General features: G+C 43.4%; 1 protein-coding gene across 1 annotated transcript in view; it reads left to right on the top strand.

The window, feature by feature from the left end:
- The first annotated feature begins 4900 nt into the window (after positions 1 to 4900).
- Positions 4901 to 17702, top strand: part of LOC134729060 (A disintegrin and metalloproteinase with thrombospondin motifs 7-like) — a 52219-nt gene continuing 39417 nt past the window's right edge. The window contains 2 exon segments of the mRNA XM_063596509.1: positions 4901 to 4948; positions 5045 to 5253. Coding sequence (XP_063452579.1) covers positions 4901 to 4948; positions 5045 to 5253 — 257 coding nt within the window.

Here is a 17702-nt window from a genome sequence, read left to right as displayed (position 1 = left end):
GCCATCACTTTGGGAGGCCAAGGTGGGTGGATTGCCTGAGGTCAGGAGTTCGAGACCAGCCTGGCCAACATGAAGAAACCCTGTCTCTACTAAAAATAGAAAAACTAGCCAGGCGTGGTTGCGGGTGCCTGTAATCCCAGCTATTTGGGAGGCTGAGGCAGGAGAATCACTGGAGCCCAGGAGATGGAGGTTGCAGTGAGCCAAGCTCACGCCACTGCACTCCAGCCTGGGCGACAGAGCAAGACTCCATCTCAAAAGAAATAAAATAAAATACAAAATAAGAACACAAAGCTTTCAATTTAATAACCACTTAAAGCTCTTTACTGGTTTAAGAGAAATACAAGGCCCATTTTTCTAGAATCACCTGGCCTCTCTAAGCCTTGCAAATGAAACTGAATTTCTCACTTGATACTTGGCTGTCACTTGCAGTCATGAAAACCAAGAATTTGTTATGTCACTGTGTATTACTTGTTACCTGAAATCCACACTAGGCTGGGATCAAGGGTTGAATCTTTCATGATTTTCTCCATAACCTGTGTGCTTCTTATCCCACACCAAACTAAGCTTTTTTTCTAGAGCTCTGCAATTTACAGTTAGTATATGAGAGCAGTTCTCAAAAATGTAGTCTCTGGACTAGCAGCTCCAGCAGCACCTGGGAACTTCTTATAAATACACATTCTCAGGCCCCACCCTGGACCTGATGAATCAGAAACTCTGGAGTAGGGCTCAGCAATCTGTGCTGCAGTAATCCCTCCAGGTGTTCAAGAACCTCTGGCATACAGCAGGTAGAAAAATGTGTTTCCTTCTGTAGGTCCAAAACCAGGGATACTATATGTTCTGTCTCTATATGAAACAATGACATGCAATTAAAAGACATAAATCTCCTTCCTGCTCCCACCTTCCAGCCAATGTGTTTTATTTTTATGAGTTAAATAAGAAAACAATCAGAGATTTCGTCTAAATCGCATATTTACAGGTATCAGTTCTCATCCAGCCTGATCTTATCCAATATCATTTATATTTTCTTACATGTGAAGTTTTAGAGAAGGATCTTCACAATGCTAGACTCAGGCACACTAGGAGTTCTATAATAAAACACCAAGTCCAAACTTACTGGAGAAGAAAAGTGGAATCATTGGCTATATTTTCAAATGGCAATAAACAGGAAATTAAAGTTTTGAATTTTTTTTCACCTTCATCCTTCCAAGTTAATAGAATTAAGCCAAAATACTTGTCTTCCAAAGCCTCTAGCCAGGCAAAATTTTACTATATTACTTCTTGCTTTTCAATGGCTATAAAGCAGACTCCTGGTAGGCACATTTGGTATACCTGCAAAGATGAAGAACTAAACAGTTCCATCTGTTCAATACTGAAACAAAAGTCCTGCAAACCTCGGATGGTGAGTGTAATACTTCAGCACTAGCACCAAAGCCTCAAATATGAAAAGATACCAAGAACACCACTAGCAAACAAAACTAAACTCTCGGCTGGGAGCTCTAGTTCATGCCGTAATCCCAGCACTTTGGCAAGCAAAGGCGGGAGGATTACTTGAAGCCAGGAATTCAAGAGCAGCCTTGGCAGCATAGTGAATTCACACCTCTACAGAAAGTTTTTAAAATTAGCTGGGTGTGGCAGCACACTTCCCGGGGCTGCTGTGCCATTGCTGGAAACTTCTCTGTGGAGAGTACCAAGTACTTCTACCTGTAGCATTTTCCCTGGCTGGAATCCTGCAATTATCACAGTAGCCTGAGATCCAAGAAGGCAGGGCAGGAGCATCGTGTCCCCTTCCCAGCAGGTGCAAGGGAGGCTGGGGGGTGAGGCACAAGCCCGTGGGAGGGTGAGGAGCAGGAGGGATGCATGGTGAGCCTCTGTTGACTGCTTGCTGCCTCAGCTGGAAGGTCAGGACCCAATGTCTATTACAGGTTAAATTACAGAAGTATTTCAGATTTTGGATTTTTTTCAGATTTTGGAATTCGAAAATCTGAAATCCAAAAGGCTCCAATGAGCATTTCCTTTGAATCTGGCCTTCGAACATCATGTCGGCACTCAAACAGTTTTGGATTTTGAAGCATTTCAGATTTTGGATTTTCGGATGAGGGATGCTGTATTATCTTCTGAATGAGGCCACTCCTTCAGGAAAGGCCAGAGCTTGGGGACGTGGAGCTGCAGACCAAAGAGGTGATTTCTGTAGTGGCTTTCAGTGCAGAAGGGCCTACAAAGTGGTTTAAAGCAAGCCACAAACTAGGAAACCCAATATTTAGCTAATGGAACTCTGATAAAACCTGCTCAAGATGTCTGTCTCTACTAATTCAGATGGAGCCAAGCCAAAGCATCATTATTATTTTAAAAAGGCACCAATCCCTCTGCAAAAGCACTGAATTATATCATGATACAATCATCAATTGTACCATGCATCACCATCAGCGGCGGTCTTTTAGGGATATGAAGAAGGGGTTTTCACAATACATCGCATGACACACCATCTTCCAAATCTCTAAACATTTCTCTCCACAGCCCAGTCCTCTCCATAGTTGTCCAAATCCCTCCCTCTTTTCTCTTGTTGTCTCCAAAACTCAAAACCATGCTCTGACTTTCTATATCCCGCCCTCCCCTTCTTGGACCACCTGGGAAGCCCCCCGCTTCCCCAGGGTGTCCCCTCCTCCCCTTCTGGGATCAGTCATCTTTCCTCAAATGGACCAGTTCGGCCTCTCTTAGTTTCTCCAACTCTGCATCTCAACCTTTCTCCCTTCACTACACAATAATGTCCAGGAGGCAAAGAGCCCACAAACCTGGGAACCTCCCTTTCCAGAAGGGAGGAGAGAGGTGACTACAAATATTTGGTTATGATTTTCTTCCCTGCCACGCCTGTTTTCATGGGCAGTGCTGAGCCCCAGTCCTGGCAGAGCTCAGAACCAGGCTCTCATGAGCTGGGGCAAGTGGGGCCTAGGGAGCCTCTGGGTTGAGGACCTTGCACCCCACTCTGCAGCTGCCCTGCTGATTTGGCTCATGCAACCTCTCCTCCCGGGCTCAAGCGATCCTTCTACATCGGTCTCCCAAGTAGCTGGGATTTGGGCTACCACGTTTGGCTAATTTTTGTATCTTTTAGTACAGATGGGGTTTCACCTGTAGCCCAGGCTGGTCTCGAACTCCTGGGCTCTAGTGATCTACCCTCCTCGGCCTCCCAAAGTGCTGGGATTACAGATGTGAGCCACTGCACCCGGCCTTGTGCCAGCTTTTAAATATCAACAAGGACAGATTAGAGAACAGTGGAAGAGGGTGAGCAGCATGATGAAGTGATACAGAAATAATTTCACATGAAGAACTGGGCATGCTTGGCCTTTTTTTTTTTTTTTTTTTTAAGCCATTCTGGGTTGGGTGCTGAGGCTCACACCTGTAAGCCTGTAATCCCAGCACTTTGGGAGGCCGAGGTGGGTGGATCACCGGAAGTCAGGAGTTCAAGACCAGCCTGGCCAAAATGGTGAAACCCCGTCTCTACTAAAAATACAAAAAATTAGCTGCAATTGGTGGCATGTGCCTGTAATTCCAGCTACTCGGGCAGCTGAGGCAGGAGAATCGCTTGAACCTGGGAGGCGGAGGTTGCAGTGAGCTGATATCATGCCATTGCACTCCAGCCTGGGCAACAAGAGTGAAACTCTGCCTCAAAAAAAAAAAAAAAAAAAAAAGAAAGAAAGAAAGAAAGAAAAAAGAAAAGAAAATATATCTATGCACCAGAGCTCAACACTAGGTTAGGAGCATTTCTGAGATTTGGAGCTATTCAACTATGGAAGTTCCTGGCACATACATCAGGTATTCACAATACCCTTTCTCAGGTGTTTGGTCACTGCTAGTGAGCCTGCCTGGATCAGTGTTTCCCAAATGGCAGTCATTTGCATCTTTGCATTTTTGGGGGGGGGGGGTTGTGGGGGTATATCCCATACCAGATTTTTAAAAAATTGACATTAAAAATACATGTATAAAATGTGTAAAGTGTACTAATCTAAAGTGCACTGGATGTATTTTTTATTGATGTACATACTTTTGTTATCCATCACCCAGGTCAAAATACAGAATCAGCACCACAGAGGGTTCCCTCCTCCTCCTTCCCAGCCAATAATCTTCTCCTCCTACCTAACCAACTGTTCTTACTTCAATCACTGTCAACTAGTATTTTACATTCTTGAACTGCATATAAAGTGTCTCAAGTTTTACTTAACACTTTTCTTGAAAAACACTTGTTTTTTGCCACTTTTTATTTGACCTAAGAAGTAACATTAATGAAACAATGATTTGACGTGATAGGCATTTCCCTCCTAATGAGCACTAAAACACTTAACTATTTGAAAAAAGAAGTTTCTCCGTGTACCAACTAATATATTCTCGTCGGCCGCCGTTGGTACACGGACCACATTTTGTTTCTCAAAGCAATCCGATGATTTCTGAGGTCCTTTGCAGCTTGAACGCGGAACGACTGTGGTGATCGAGTAGCCAAAAGTTCACGGAATGCACTGTCACAATTGTGATTCCGCCATAGCGCCGTGCATCCATCCAACACTTGTTTAATACCTATATTTAATACCTAATACCTTAGACTGTCCTAGGCTGTGGACGCAGAAGACTCAACCCCACTTCCTGAGTTGAAGTGGGGGAAATAGAGGAGTAAATCATTTCACGATGTGTGGTTAAATGCTACAGCTCAGGTAACCACGAGCACACAGAGAAAGGGCAGTTTCTAGAAACAGGGCGGAGAGGAGACCGTGAGTGGGCATTTCCCAGAGCAGTCTCTGCCAGCCACCCTGCTGTGATCACTTTGCCACAGAGCAGCCCCGGCGGTCAACCTCAGCCTCCCTGCGCAACCTGAGCGCCCCGCCCAGGTGCCTTACTATTGGTCTCGTGGAGCGGGATGGGCAGCTCTGCCGTGCAATCCCAGCTCGCAGCCCTTGCTCCGCGTGTACTCACGGGAGGACTCGCAGACGTTACTGCCCTCTTGCGTGCCCCGGCCACCCCCGGGCAGCTTGTAGCCGGTGCGCGGGGTGGCTGGGGCTAGGTGCAGAGCTGTCGCGGAGCCGGAGCAGCAGCGGTGAAGCCCCTCGGCTCGGCCGAGACCGCCGTGCCCATCGCTCGCCTCGGTTGCCGCCGCTTTAGCCGCAGCCGCTGCTGCCGCCGCCGGGGGAGAGGCAGCCTATTGTCTTTCTCCGCGGCGAAGGTGAGGAGCTGTCTCGGCTGGGCCCGCGGGGGAGCCCCGGGAGCCGCACGGTGAGAGCGCAACTTAGTTGGCGGAGTTGGGGGAAGTTTTGTGATTTGAGGAGGGGTCGGGGTGCGGAGCGCGGCCCGTCCCCTGCGGCCGCTCGGTGGGGCGGGCCCCAGAGGAGGGTCGGGGGCTGCGCGGGGCTTCAGGGGCGGGCGGAACGGATGGGTAGCCGGGCGGCGCGGGGACCTCAGCTTTGCGGACCCCTCCTCCCTGCGCATCACCCTTCTCCCGCATTGTCTGCTTGGGGCTCGGCGCGCCTCCCACTCCGCAGCCCAACTTGGGGGCCGTCGCCGCTTTCCGGATGGGGGGCGCGCCCGGCCGCGGATGGCCCCGAACCCTTGCCCCGGGTCCCCGGGTTGGCGCCGCTGGGGCGGACTCAGTCCTCTCCTGGGGCGGGCGGCCGCGGTGTGGAGTCCGCGCCGCGAACAAGTGCTGCGGGCGCGAGGGAGCGGCTCCCCGGGGCCGACGCGGACGGTAAACCTGTCCGGCGGCGCCCGCCTGCTGGGGCCTCTCCGCTGTTTCTCGCGGGCGCGGCCCGGCTGAAACTGCGACCGTCGGAGGCGAGCGGCCCTCTGGGACCCGTGCAGCCGGTCCACCTTGCAGCTATACTTTGAGACTAAACAATTTTTTTTTTTTTTTTTTTTGCAAAGGCAAACCGGTATGTGAAGTTGAAAAAAGCAAAAACCCTCAAATTTTCCTTCTTTCTTTCTTTTTTTTTTTTAATCAAGAAAGGGGGTAGATAGGTTTGTTTTGTTTTGGAAATAGTTTTTATAGCAGAGTGATACCGTCACATTTAATGATCCTACTGTGAATTCAAGAATTCACGATGAAAGTTGGATTGAGCGGTATTTTGGTGTTCATTCTTTGCTGATACTCATTAATGAAGTTAGTTGGAGAGTTTATTGCTTCAGTACAGTAAAAACCAGTGTGCCTTTTTTTTTGTTACTACTCCCCCCTCCCCGCGTTGTTTTATTTTTCGAAGAAGCAATTTATTCAGTTTTTCTAAGCCACGGGATTGCCCAGATGAGGACAAACGGTGCAGTTCTTGAAAGGTCATTATTGGCAAGTTTGTGAGGGAGCTAAGATGAGTTGAGATAAACCAGTGTTACTGTTCTTGTATTCTGTCGTGGACTCTTGGGGATTTGCAGGCTGCATTCAGTACAAGTCTGGTCCAGTTTTGGGTGCACGTATTCCACTGAATTTGGTTCGTGTGGCTTATTATATGAACATGATTCTGTTTCACTTCCCCAGATGGAACTAGCTTAAATGTCTATCATTTATAGTGACAAATGATCAAAATGGCTAGAGTGTCATTTATTAACTTCAGTTGTATTCCTTTACCTTACCTTCTGCTAAATGAAAAAGAAAAATTAGACAAATACTGTGTGCGTCAGTTTGCTCTGAGTGATTTCTCGTGCTAAGTGAGTCCTGTGGAGAAGCGTTCCTGGGCTTTTCTGGTTTCGTGGGCCTTGTGTTATAAAACCAATTTTCTTCACCTGATGAAGCTAAAGACAAATTTTCTTCAGGCACAGGCATTGCCCTTTTAAACTACAGAGCCACTTGTAGGATTCACAATACTCACTCAATGGCTTCCCTTCCTGGCAGTGTGGTTTTGTGTGTGTGTGTGATTGTGGGGAAGGAGGTTGACAGAGGTTGGAAGGGATTGTCAGGGAGGGACATCATGTAAGCAAGTACTAACAACATAACGTGACGAGGGCACCAGTTGCTTTCCTTCTGTGGGCGGTGATGGCATGTTATACTGTAGGTACTATTGTTGTAGGATTTCCCACAGTTCGTTTGCCTTGACTAAATGGTAACTGCACACATACTATACTATAAATGGACTCCTCCTCTAGTCCTTTAACTCCTTGAGGGCTGTGATAGACCTTATTTAACTTTGTACCCTCTTTGCCAGTGGTCTTAACATAGTGCAGGCACGGTATGTGTTTGAATTGGGTAAATTACTTTTACTGCCTAGTGGTAGCTGGTGTACACAGGAGAGGGCCACCAACTCTGGGGACTTGTCCAAAATGACAGTTCCCTTGCAGATCTCTGATGAAATTTACTTTAAAAGGATTTCTAACCTTTTTTTTAATCTGTCGGTTATTTTTTGAAAAGAAGTGGGGCTTAACTAGTGCTCTAAGGATTTTAACAAGAGATTCCGATTTAGAAATCTGTCCCCCCTTTTGGTGAAATTATTATTTTTTTAGAGTCGGAATCTTCACTGTTGCCCAATTGTCTCCCGGGGTCCCAAGCCGTCCTCCCACCTCAGCCTCCCACAGTATTGGAATTACAGACGTAAGCCACCCCACCCAGCTGGCGAAATTATTAAAATTGTAGTGAAAACTCTGCCTCCATTGTGAAATTGGAAAAAAATTAGAAATTTTAGAAGAAAGTACGCCCTTTGGAGCTAGGTAGAGTTCAGATCCCCACATTTCCATTGAGTAGTTGCATAGCCTCTCAGAGCTTCAGCTTCCTACTCCTTAAGGGTTAGTAACATGCTTTGCAGTGTTGTTAGGAATCAGTGAAACTGTGTGAGATACTTAACTGCAGTATCTAACATGGAGTAGGTAGCTATTTCCTGGTAGCTGTAATGATAATAATTTTGATACGTTTTTACATGACTTAAGCATTCTGAAAAGTCTGATGCTTCTGAGTATGGAGGCTTAGCTATTTCTTTCATAAAGAAGGGGCCCTGAGACTTGTGAGTCTTATCCAAATGCATTTCTTCACAGGTGTCAGATGAACTGAAGGATAATGGAAACAATAGCAAATTTATCTTCTCAGTCACCTGTGAGTCTTCCTTTGCGAGTGGGACTTGCAGAGTACTTGGTAGGGTAGAGCTCTTTGTGACTATGCTATTTAGGAAATGGTGAGAGATGGATTGTTTTCAGTACATCAGTCATAAGAGGATATGAGTTAGTTCCAACTTTCCTTATTTTACCTTAGTCTTGACAAATAACAAGTATGGATTATGTCTGTATTTCTGAGACTTGTTTAAGGTAGAACTGGACTGGGTGTTAACAGTGTTAGTTCAGTAGAGACATGAGCAAATCACTCACTTCCCCTTCAAGATAACACTTTCAAGGTGCCACCATTTGCAGAAGAAAGCAGTGATTTAAAGCAGCTATACTAGCACAGTTTAGAATACTTACACTACCTGATGGAGTAGATACATTCTAGAAATATTTACCTGTAGTGGGAGTTGAACAGTGAGAACACACGGACACAGGGAAGGGGGAACATGACACACTGGGGCCTGTTGGGGGTTGGGGGGCTAGGGGAGGGATAGCATTAGGAGACATACCTAGTGTAGATGACGAGTTGATGGGTGCAGCAAACCACCATGGCACGTGTGTACCTATGCAACAAACCTGCACGTTCTGCACATATACCCCAGAACTTAAAGTATAATAATAAGAAAGAAAAATAAATATTTACCTGTTAAGGACATTTCTGTGTATTTTATTCCATCTTTCCAATAGTTTTCTTATGAAGAGATTATAGTAAACCTTTGAACTTAACAGATTGAGGGTAAACCTTTAAAAAATATGTTTGGTCACACTTACAGATTGAGGGTAAAAACATTCCTGACAAAGCTAGGCGAAGACACTTGGACTTTTTTTTTTTTTTTTGAGACGGAGTCTCGCTCTGTCACCCAGGCTGGAGTGCAGTAGCACGATCTTGGCTCACTGCAACCTCTGCTTCCCCGGTTGAAGCGAATCTTCTGCCTCTCCCGAGTAGCTGGGACTACAGGCACACGCCACCATGCCTGACTAATTTTTGTATTTTTAGTAGAGACGGGGTTTCACCATATTGACCAGGCTGGTCTTGAACTCCTGACCTCGTGATCCACCCGCCTCAGCCTCCTAAAGTGCTGGGATTACAGGCATGAGCCACTGCACCCGGCCGAAACTTGGACTTTTGATGTTTCCTTCTGTTAAAGTTAACATCTAGCACTTGAATAGACTTGGTTATTACTGATGGGGACAGGCATCCATTTGGAAGTAGCTTCCCTCTCTCTCTCTTTCCCAGGTTAGGCTGTCTTACTGCTGTAAATGGGGAGAGAAGAGAAAGCCGTGGGTGGAAGAAAGTGTTTCATGGCCTGGTGCGGTGGCTCATGCCTGTAATCCCAGCACTTTGGGAGGCCGAGGCGAGTGGATCACTTGAGTTCAGGAGTTCAAGACCAGCCTGGCCAACATGGTGAAACCCCGTTTCTACTAAAAACAGAAAAATTAGCTGGGCATGGTGGCGGGCACCTGTAATCCCAGCTACTTGGGAGGCTGAGGCAGGAGAATCACTTGAACCCAGGAGATGGAGGTTGCAGTGAGCCGAGATTGCACCACTTCACTCCAGCCTGGTCGACAGAGCGAGACCTTGTCTCAAAAAAAAAAAAAAAAAAAAAAGGGTCCCACTCAGTTGCCCAGGCTGAAACGCAGTGGCAGGATCACTGCTCACTGCAGCCTTGAACCAAGTGGTTATCCCACCTCAGCCTCCCAGGTAGCTGGGATCACATGCATGCACCGCCATGCCTGGCTAATTTTTTTATTTTTGTAGAGACAGGGTCTCTCTATGTTGCCCAGCCTGGTCTCAAACTCCCGGGATGAAGCAATCCTCCCACCATGGTCTCCCAAAGTGTAGGGCTTAAAGGCATGAGAGCCACCATGCCCAGCCTGCTGGGGTTTTTGATTGACATTGCATTGAAACTGGAAATCAGTTAGGAGGCAACTGACATTTTAATAATGAGCCATGAACATGGTATATCTATTTATTTAGACCTTGTTAGATTTTTCGTCAGTGTTTTGTAGTTTTTAGCAGTTGGATCTTGCTTGTATTTTGTAATCTTACACATTTATTTCATGTTTGTGGTACTGTTGTGAATGATACTTCTCAATTTCCAGTTGGTGATTGCTAGTATATAGGAAGATGATTTTATGTTATATGCTGACCTTGGATTCTACAACCTTGCTAAACTCATTTTTAGTACTAGGAGCTTTTTTGTAGATTTTTGGAATTTTGTGCATAGACAGTAATGTCACTGGCAAATAAGGGCAGTTTAATTTCTTTGTTTTCACTTTGTATACTTTTATTTCCTTTTTTATTTTTGAGACGGAGTTTCTCTCTTGTTGCCCAGGCTGGAGTGCAATGGCGTGATCTAGGCTCGCTGCAACCTCTGCCTCCTGGGTTCAAGCGATTCTCGTGCTTCAGCCTCCCCAGTAATTGGCATTACAGGCGCCCGCCACCACGCCTGGCTAATTTTTGTATTTTTAGTAGAAATAGGGTTTCACCATGTTGGCCAGGATGGTCTCAAACTCCTGACCTCAGGTGATCTCCCCGCCTCGGCCTCCCAAGATGCTGGGATTATAGGTGTGAGCCACCGCTTCCGGCCTAAGAGGACACAGTTTCTTTGGCTTATTAAGAGGTATTTGGTTAGTGTTAGACCGGGGGTTGGTACATTAGAGCTTGCTGACTGGATGTACCATGCTGCCTCTTTTTATAAATGAAGTTTTATTGGAACACGGCCACACCCATTCATTTACATATTGTTTAACAGAGACCATATGACCTACAGACCCTAAAATATTTACCACTTTGCGCTTCGCAGGCATTTTGCTGGCTACTGCTGTGGACACCAATTTTAATTTAGGTAGATAAACTTTTTTGTAGCTTCTGAGGTTTTGCATTAATTTGCTCAGGCATATAGGTTGGTGGAAGTGCTTTCCGTTCCTTCTCCCAAACCAATCACACAGCCATATAACTTCATGCCTGAGTTTCTGTGTGGTCCTCTATAGTGAGTGAGTTTTTACATACTTCTTTGCAGCAGCATGAATTTCAAAAATCTCAACGCTTTTGCTCTTGCTAATCTTTGTAAACTTTGCACACCCAGTGCTGGTACATTCTGATGATAGTGTCCACACTGCACTGTATGAAGAAAAGACTGATGATTATTTATATTAAAATGCAGGAAGAGAATTGTAGCGGCAACTTTTGCTTCTCTAATCAGCAGCATCATAAGAGACTTACTATGTGTGGGCAAGGGGGGAGAATGTTAATTTATACATTGAGATAGTTGTATTAAAATTGAGTGACTCTTACTGTGACATAAAGTGAATGTGTCTCTCTTATACAGCAGAAAACTATTAAATTTGTTTTTTCTCAGCAGTATAAAATAAAGTGGAAAATGTGGGAAGAATACAAATCCTTAACTTCTGTGCTTCTGCTTATTTCACACCCCTCAAATTTCTGATTCCTTTCAACTGTAGCTGGCCTTACTACTGAGTGGTGAAATTGCTGAACATACTTAAAACTACATCATTTAAGACTTTGAATTTTGACATCTCCTCCTCTTCACAGTCTTTCAAATACTAGGCAACCTGTAGGGTTCCGCTGTGTCTGTCATGTATTGTCCCTGTGTTACATGAAAGCAGCCCCAGTGAACTTGTGAATTTGCTGAGTCATTTCACTGGCTACTGGGTGAGGAAGAAGTAGGATTTTCTCTCTTAAAATTCCTTGGTGAAATCATTGGGTGGGCATGGTGTGTTTCTTTAATTTTCCTTTTGGTCAAAAATCTGACAAAGCAAAGACTTTCAGTTGTTCTTGGTCTTTCAATAGGTTTAGTTTTTAAGTGTGTTTACTCTGACCAAAAACTGCCTTCCTGTAATATGCTCCTTCCTTTAGAACACAGTTCTTAAGTAGAGTTTGTTTGTTTAAATGTATAAAAATAAGTTAATGCATTATATGCAGCGAGGTTTTGCATCAGAACCCTGAGTTCTCAATGTGGCAGGTTTAAGTGTCTAGAACACCTTTTACCTGTTTTTTCTATTACTTGCTTTTTTATTTTTGGGGTAAATGAGATCTTTCTCAGGGAGGCCTTCCCTCAGCACCATGTTTAAAAGGGCATCTCCCTCATTTGCTATTCCTTCTTCTGTTTTATTTTGCTATATGGAATTTGCTACTATGTGAAAACTATTTTAATGTTTTATTTACCTGTGTTACCCCTAGAATAATATCTATGAAGGTAGGGATTTTTATCTGTTCCTTCTGTGCCTACAGAGTGTTGAGGAGTATGGTGTCTGGCACGTTGTAGGTGCACAGTGACAGCTGAATTAATAACATCAGGGAGAGTTTGTAGGATGGGGCTCAAGGTGTAGGGCAAGTCAGTTTTTAGATTTGAGGTTATTAGCAGGAGACGATGTGGGGGGAAAACGCATGTTTTAATGTCAGACTGGGTTTGAATCTGGTCTCTCCAACTTACCCTTTGACCTTGGTGTTAAATAATTTAACCTTTGAAAGATCAACTTTGTCACTAGTGAAACGGGAAATAGTATCTTTTTAATGGGGATTAAATGTAATATCAAATATAATGCTCTGTCAATGTTAGTTTTGTCTTTCCCCTTGTGTGCCAGCATTGTGGAAGTCTGAAAGCAACCTGAATTTACCAGTCTGTTTCTGGAGCCTTCTGGGGTCATTACTTTGATTACTTTTGACAGATACATTCTTTTCAGCAGCCTGCATTGCCAGCATAACAATGACCTGTCCCTTTGACCAGTGTGGGGGACAGACACTTTGTCATCCCTCTTTAATCCGTGTATCAGAACAACTCTTACGAGTTCTGGTTTTGAAACATGTTTAGAGGAGTTTATAATTCCGAACAGTTCAGATGACATCAGCCCTTTCTTAGAGTCCTCTGAGTTTGCTCAGCTTCCTCATTCCAGTGTGGCGGGAACCCTTCAGTTAAATTGATGTTTGTGGTCTTTACACATAGTCATCCTAAGTTTCTTGCGAATCATGAGAGATCAGAGGGCTACTAAGTCACTGGTTTGTCTCTGTAGATTTCTCTAATCCAAGCTTGTCCAACCGCGGCCTGCAGGCTGCATGCAGCCTGTGAAGGGTTTGAATGTGGCCCAATACAAATTCGTAAACGTTCTTAAAACATTGGCCAGGCACGGTGGCTCACACCTGTAATCCCAGCACTTTGGGAGGCCGAGGTGGGTGGATCACCTGAGGTCAGGAGTTTGAGACCAGCCTGGCCAACATGGTGAAACCCCGTCTCTACTAAAAATACGAAAATTAGCTGGGCATGGTGGCACGCGCCTATCATCTCAGCTACTCGGGAGGCTGAGGCAGGAGAATCGCTTGAACCCAGGAGGCAGAAGTTGCAGTGAGCCAAGATGGTGCCACTGCACTCCAGCCTGGGTGACAGAGTGAGGCTCCATCTCACAACAAACAAAAAATTATGAGATTTTCTTTTTTTGCAATTTTCTTAAAGCTTAGCAGCTATTATTAGTGTTAGTGTATTTTATGTGTGGCGCAAGACAATTCTTCTTCCAGCGTGGCCCAGGGAAGCCAGAAGATTGGATCCCGCTCCTTTAAGTTTTATGGATTAACAAGGGGTTAATTCCTGTATCAGTTTCACTGATGTTTCTTCTGCTTGATGCAGGAACACTTGACAAGTTAGTTAAGGTAGATTGGTCCATAAATTTATAGGTTCTTTCATTCCCATGTCCTAGGCAAGTCTGAGCAGGACCTGGAAAGCTGATTAAAAGGCCAGTGAGCACAGTGAGCTTAATTGTAAATTAAATGGATATTTAATACATTAAGAAGGCACTCAAGCCTTTCAATCTTTCATTTTCATCCATGCTTGCTATTTGAATCTGATGGGCTTGAAATTGACCTTGTTCTTCTTGTAAAAATGTTGGTTATTGCTGCCTTTCTCAAGCTTGGTTTTCAGTGTGGATTTCTGCAGATAATTTTTGCACCTAAAAGTACAAAGTCATTAAGTGAAGGCCGTCAGGAAGGAAAGAGTGCCCTGAGCCAGGAGGTCTGTTACAGCACATGGGGTGGACAAGAAAATGAATGGACATGGGCATGGAGGTGGTTCAGTCAGTGTGGGAAGGCCACCTGCTTGTCAGCTTTCTACTGCGTTGTCCAGCAGAACACGTTGAAGCTTGGGGCCTGCAACTCGTGTAGAGATGATTGCATTTAGGAGGCTGAGGTAGATTTTTTCCCTCTTAAGTGTGTGCTCACTGCTTTTTGGCGAAGCCTTGACCCGAGACATACACAGCTTGATCTGTGAGGATTTTAACATCGAGATGGTTCTATTATTTGAGTTAGGCATGGCTAGGCTACCAAGGCATTGCATTTCGGTCCGAACATTTGGTCATTTCAATTTATTGTTAGTGAGGTTTTTGCGATTTGTTAGAACACAGAGTTTGGGATTTTGTCTGTTTTTTGCATGTGTGAATGACACTTGATATTGTTGTTTATATTGCTGGTTAGTATGTGCCTTCATTTACCTATTGTGAGTAAGAAACTTCCTCAGATCAAATTATAGTGAAGTCGCTTGGTTCTGTTTCTCTGACTCTTAAGAGGATGAGATCACTTTATACACAAACTCAAGCTGTTTGGTAAAGGACCTACCATTCTGAGCATTCATAGCCTAGATGAAGTCCTGGTCCAATCACCAAGTTAAACTTTTAAAAAACATGCTGTTCTTAATGTTCAGGAATTCAACCCTGGAAGCCTTCTCTAAATCTTAATGAGAGTTTTATGAGAATTCATTTAGTGAAAATATGTATCAGGGAATCCAGCTATTAACTTTGAGGAGGGTGATGCCTTTTAGTGGTTAGAGAGGCAAGCTGTAGCCTCCCTTCTCAGAGAAGGGGAATTGAGGAAGAGAGTTCTAGTGGTCCCTTGCAATCCTCCCCTCACTTTCCAGGTTCCCTAGTAAGACTGGAAGAAGTCCCTGAGCAAACAGCATTTTGTGAGTTTGAGGGACTGTGTAAAAATGTAAGTGAACATACAATGGTTTTGCTTTGATAACTGTTTTAAATATCCTGTTGGTTGTTGAAACTTCTGTGACAGTGAAGCCTTTTTTGTCTTTATTTTTCAATCGGAAGATCTTTCTTCCCCACTTGAAAAGATTGAGTCTGGGGTCAATCCCTGACCCCGCTTCCTTCCTAAATGTCTTAGTGTATAGCATACAGCTGGGCATATGGTAATCTCAGGCAGGGGATTGTACTCATAGAGCTATGCTTGACACCTAGGACTTTAGGTGGCTTATGTATTTTTGATGACAACTTTTAATTTTATTCTCATTTATTCCATTTCTGTTTCAGTGTCCTGGGTCATGAAACTTAATCCACAACAAGCTCCCTTATATGCGAGTAAATCATGCGATTTCTTTTCATTTTGTATTTATTTGTTCTGTTTACTTGTTGTAATAAGCCACACTCTCACATGATAGATCCTCAAGGAAAATTTTAACCATATGTGCATGAATATATTGGTGTAAGACACTTCAGAAATTGAGTTTGATTTAGTAAGTACTAAATGGCTAATCTGTGCATGGAACTGAAAACAAATAATACCTGTAAGACTTGAGAGTTAATTTAGTCAGGGCGATAGTATGCACGTATGAAACAAATTGTCCTGCCAAACAGTACTGTAGCTTCTTATTTTTTACCTGCAGTGCATTCCTGTAAAAGTAGTGTGGAGATCCTCCTACTGCCACTGTGATTTACCTTACGTTGCCACTAGGTGGCACTATGTCATTGGCAAGAGTGCTGTTTTCTTCAGGACTCTGGGTGAAAGCTGATATATCATCTCCCTGAAGTGAGGGACTTTGAAGATAAAATTGATAAATGATTGAATCAAGGCTGGAAAAGGTAGGCTGTAGGCAACTATTCTTTATTATTGTAAGAGTGAATTAATTGAATTTGGGTGGTGAAAAGTACCCGTTTGATGAGAAGCCAGCTTAGGGTTGTGGATGGTTAGAGCTGTGAGAGGCCAGTAGATGCTGGGTTGCTATGCTCTGGAGAGGGTGAGAAAATATATTTGTAATAGGACTTGATTCCAGCCTTCAAGAATATGGATCATTTATTTGGACAGAACGTCCCCAGAATTAGTTGAAGACAAAAGGCAAATGATCAGGAATGGGAGGCAGTGAACATAGTGTTGGATGAATAGTGGGGGGATGGTCAGTGGAAACTCTGGCCCACCCAAGTTTGTGTCAGGTAATAATGGGAGATCAGCCTGAAAAGGTGGATAAAGCTCAATTGTGAAGGAAGACAAAGGTGTGAGGATTTTGTTTTGTGACCACCGAGGAGCCATTGATGGTGTTTATTTTAAGGATGCTTTTCCTTTTATGCATTTGTACATAAAAACATAAATGTACTTAACCATTCTGTATTAATAATAGTCATTTACCTTTCCAACATAAAATGTTCATGTAACTTCTGCATAGCTGATTTTTACGTTAAATGTAACATGTAAAGAAATATATGTGTGTTTTTAGAAGACGTCTTATGTGCTCATTTTCTTTCTAGATTACTTGGAGATAATTTATGTTTACCAGTGGTTTTGCATGTGAACTGAGTACCTTGGGTTTTTTATTATTATTATTATTATTATTATTTAGAAAACGGGTCTCGCACTGTCATCCTTGTTGGAGTGCAGTGGAGCGATCATAGCTCGCTGCAGCCTTGAAGTCCTGGGCTCTAAGCAGTCCTGCTTCAGCCTCCTGAGTAACTGGGAGTACAGGCGCATGCCACCATGCCGAGCTAAATTCTCCCTTTTAAAGTGTGTGATTCTTTGGTTTTTCGTGTGTATACAGTTTCGTAATTGCCATTGTCTGACCAGAACATTTTCATCACCCCCCAAAAAAAGTGCCATATCCATTAGCAGTCACTCACCATTCCCTGCTCCTCTCAGCCTGTGGCAGCCACTTGTACACTTCCTGTCTTTATTGATATACCTATTCTGGAAAGTTCATATATATATGATATATATATGATCTATATATGATGTATATATGATGTATGTATGGTGTATGTATGATGTATGTATGATGTATGTGGTATATATATCATATATATCATATATCATATATATGATATATGATATATAATTTTGCAAATATATATGATATATATCATATATATTTGATATATATGATATATATGAAAAATATATATATCATATATGATATATAATTTTATATATTTATATAGATAAATTTATATATATAAAATTATATATATAAATATATATAATTATATATACATAAAAGTTCATGTATATATAAAATCATGCAATACATGGCCTTTTGTGACTGGCTTAATTTAGGATAGTGTTTTCAAGATTCACTCATGTTAGAACATGGATCAGTACCTTGTTCTTTTTATTAATGAATGACAGTCCAATGACTGGTTACATCACATTTTACTTATCCATTCACCAGTTGATGGGCAGTTGAGTTGTTTCCACTTTTGGTCTATTATGCATAATGCTGCTGTGAACAGCAAGTTCTGGTGAAGACATATGTTTTCATTTCTCTTGGGTATATACCTAAGAGTAGAATTGCTTGGGTGTATGATAACTGTGTTTAACATTTTGAGAAATTTCCACAGTGGCTGCACCATTTTACATTCCTACCAGCAGTGTATAAGGACTT

This window comes from Pan paniscus, chromosome 16 (assembly GCF_029289425.2).
Source record: "Pan paniscus chromosome 16, NHGRI_mPanPan1-v2.0_pri, whole genome shotgun sequence".
In the NCBI taxonomy this organism is placed as follows: domain Eukaryota; kingdom Metazoa; phylum Chordata; class Mammalia; order Primates; family Hominidae; genus Pan; species Pan paniscus.
Note: the sequence above shows the minus strand (reverse complement) of the source record. Positions and strands in the feature narration are given on the sequence as shown.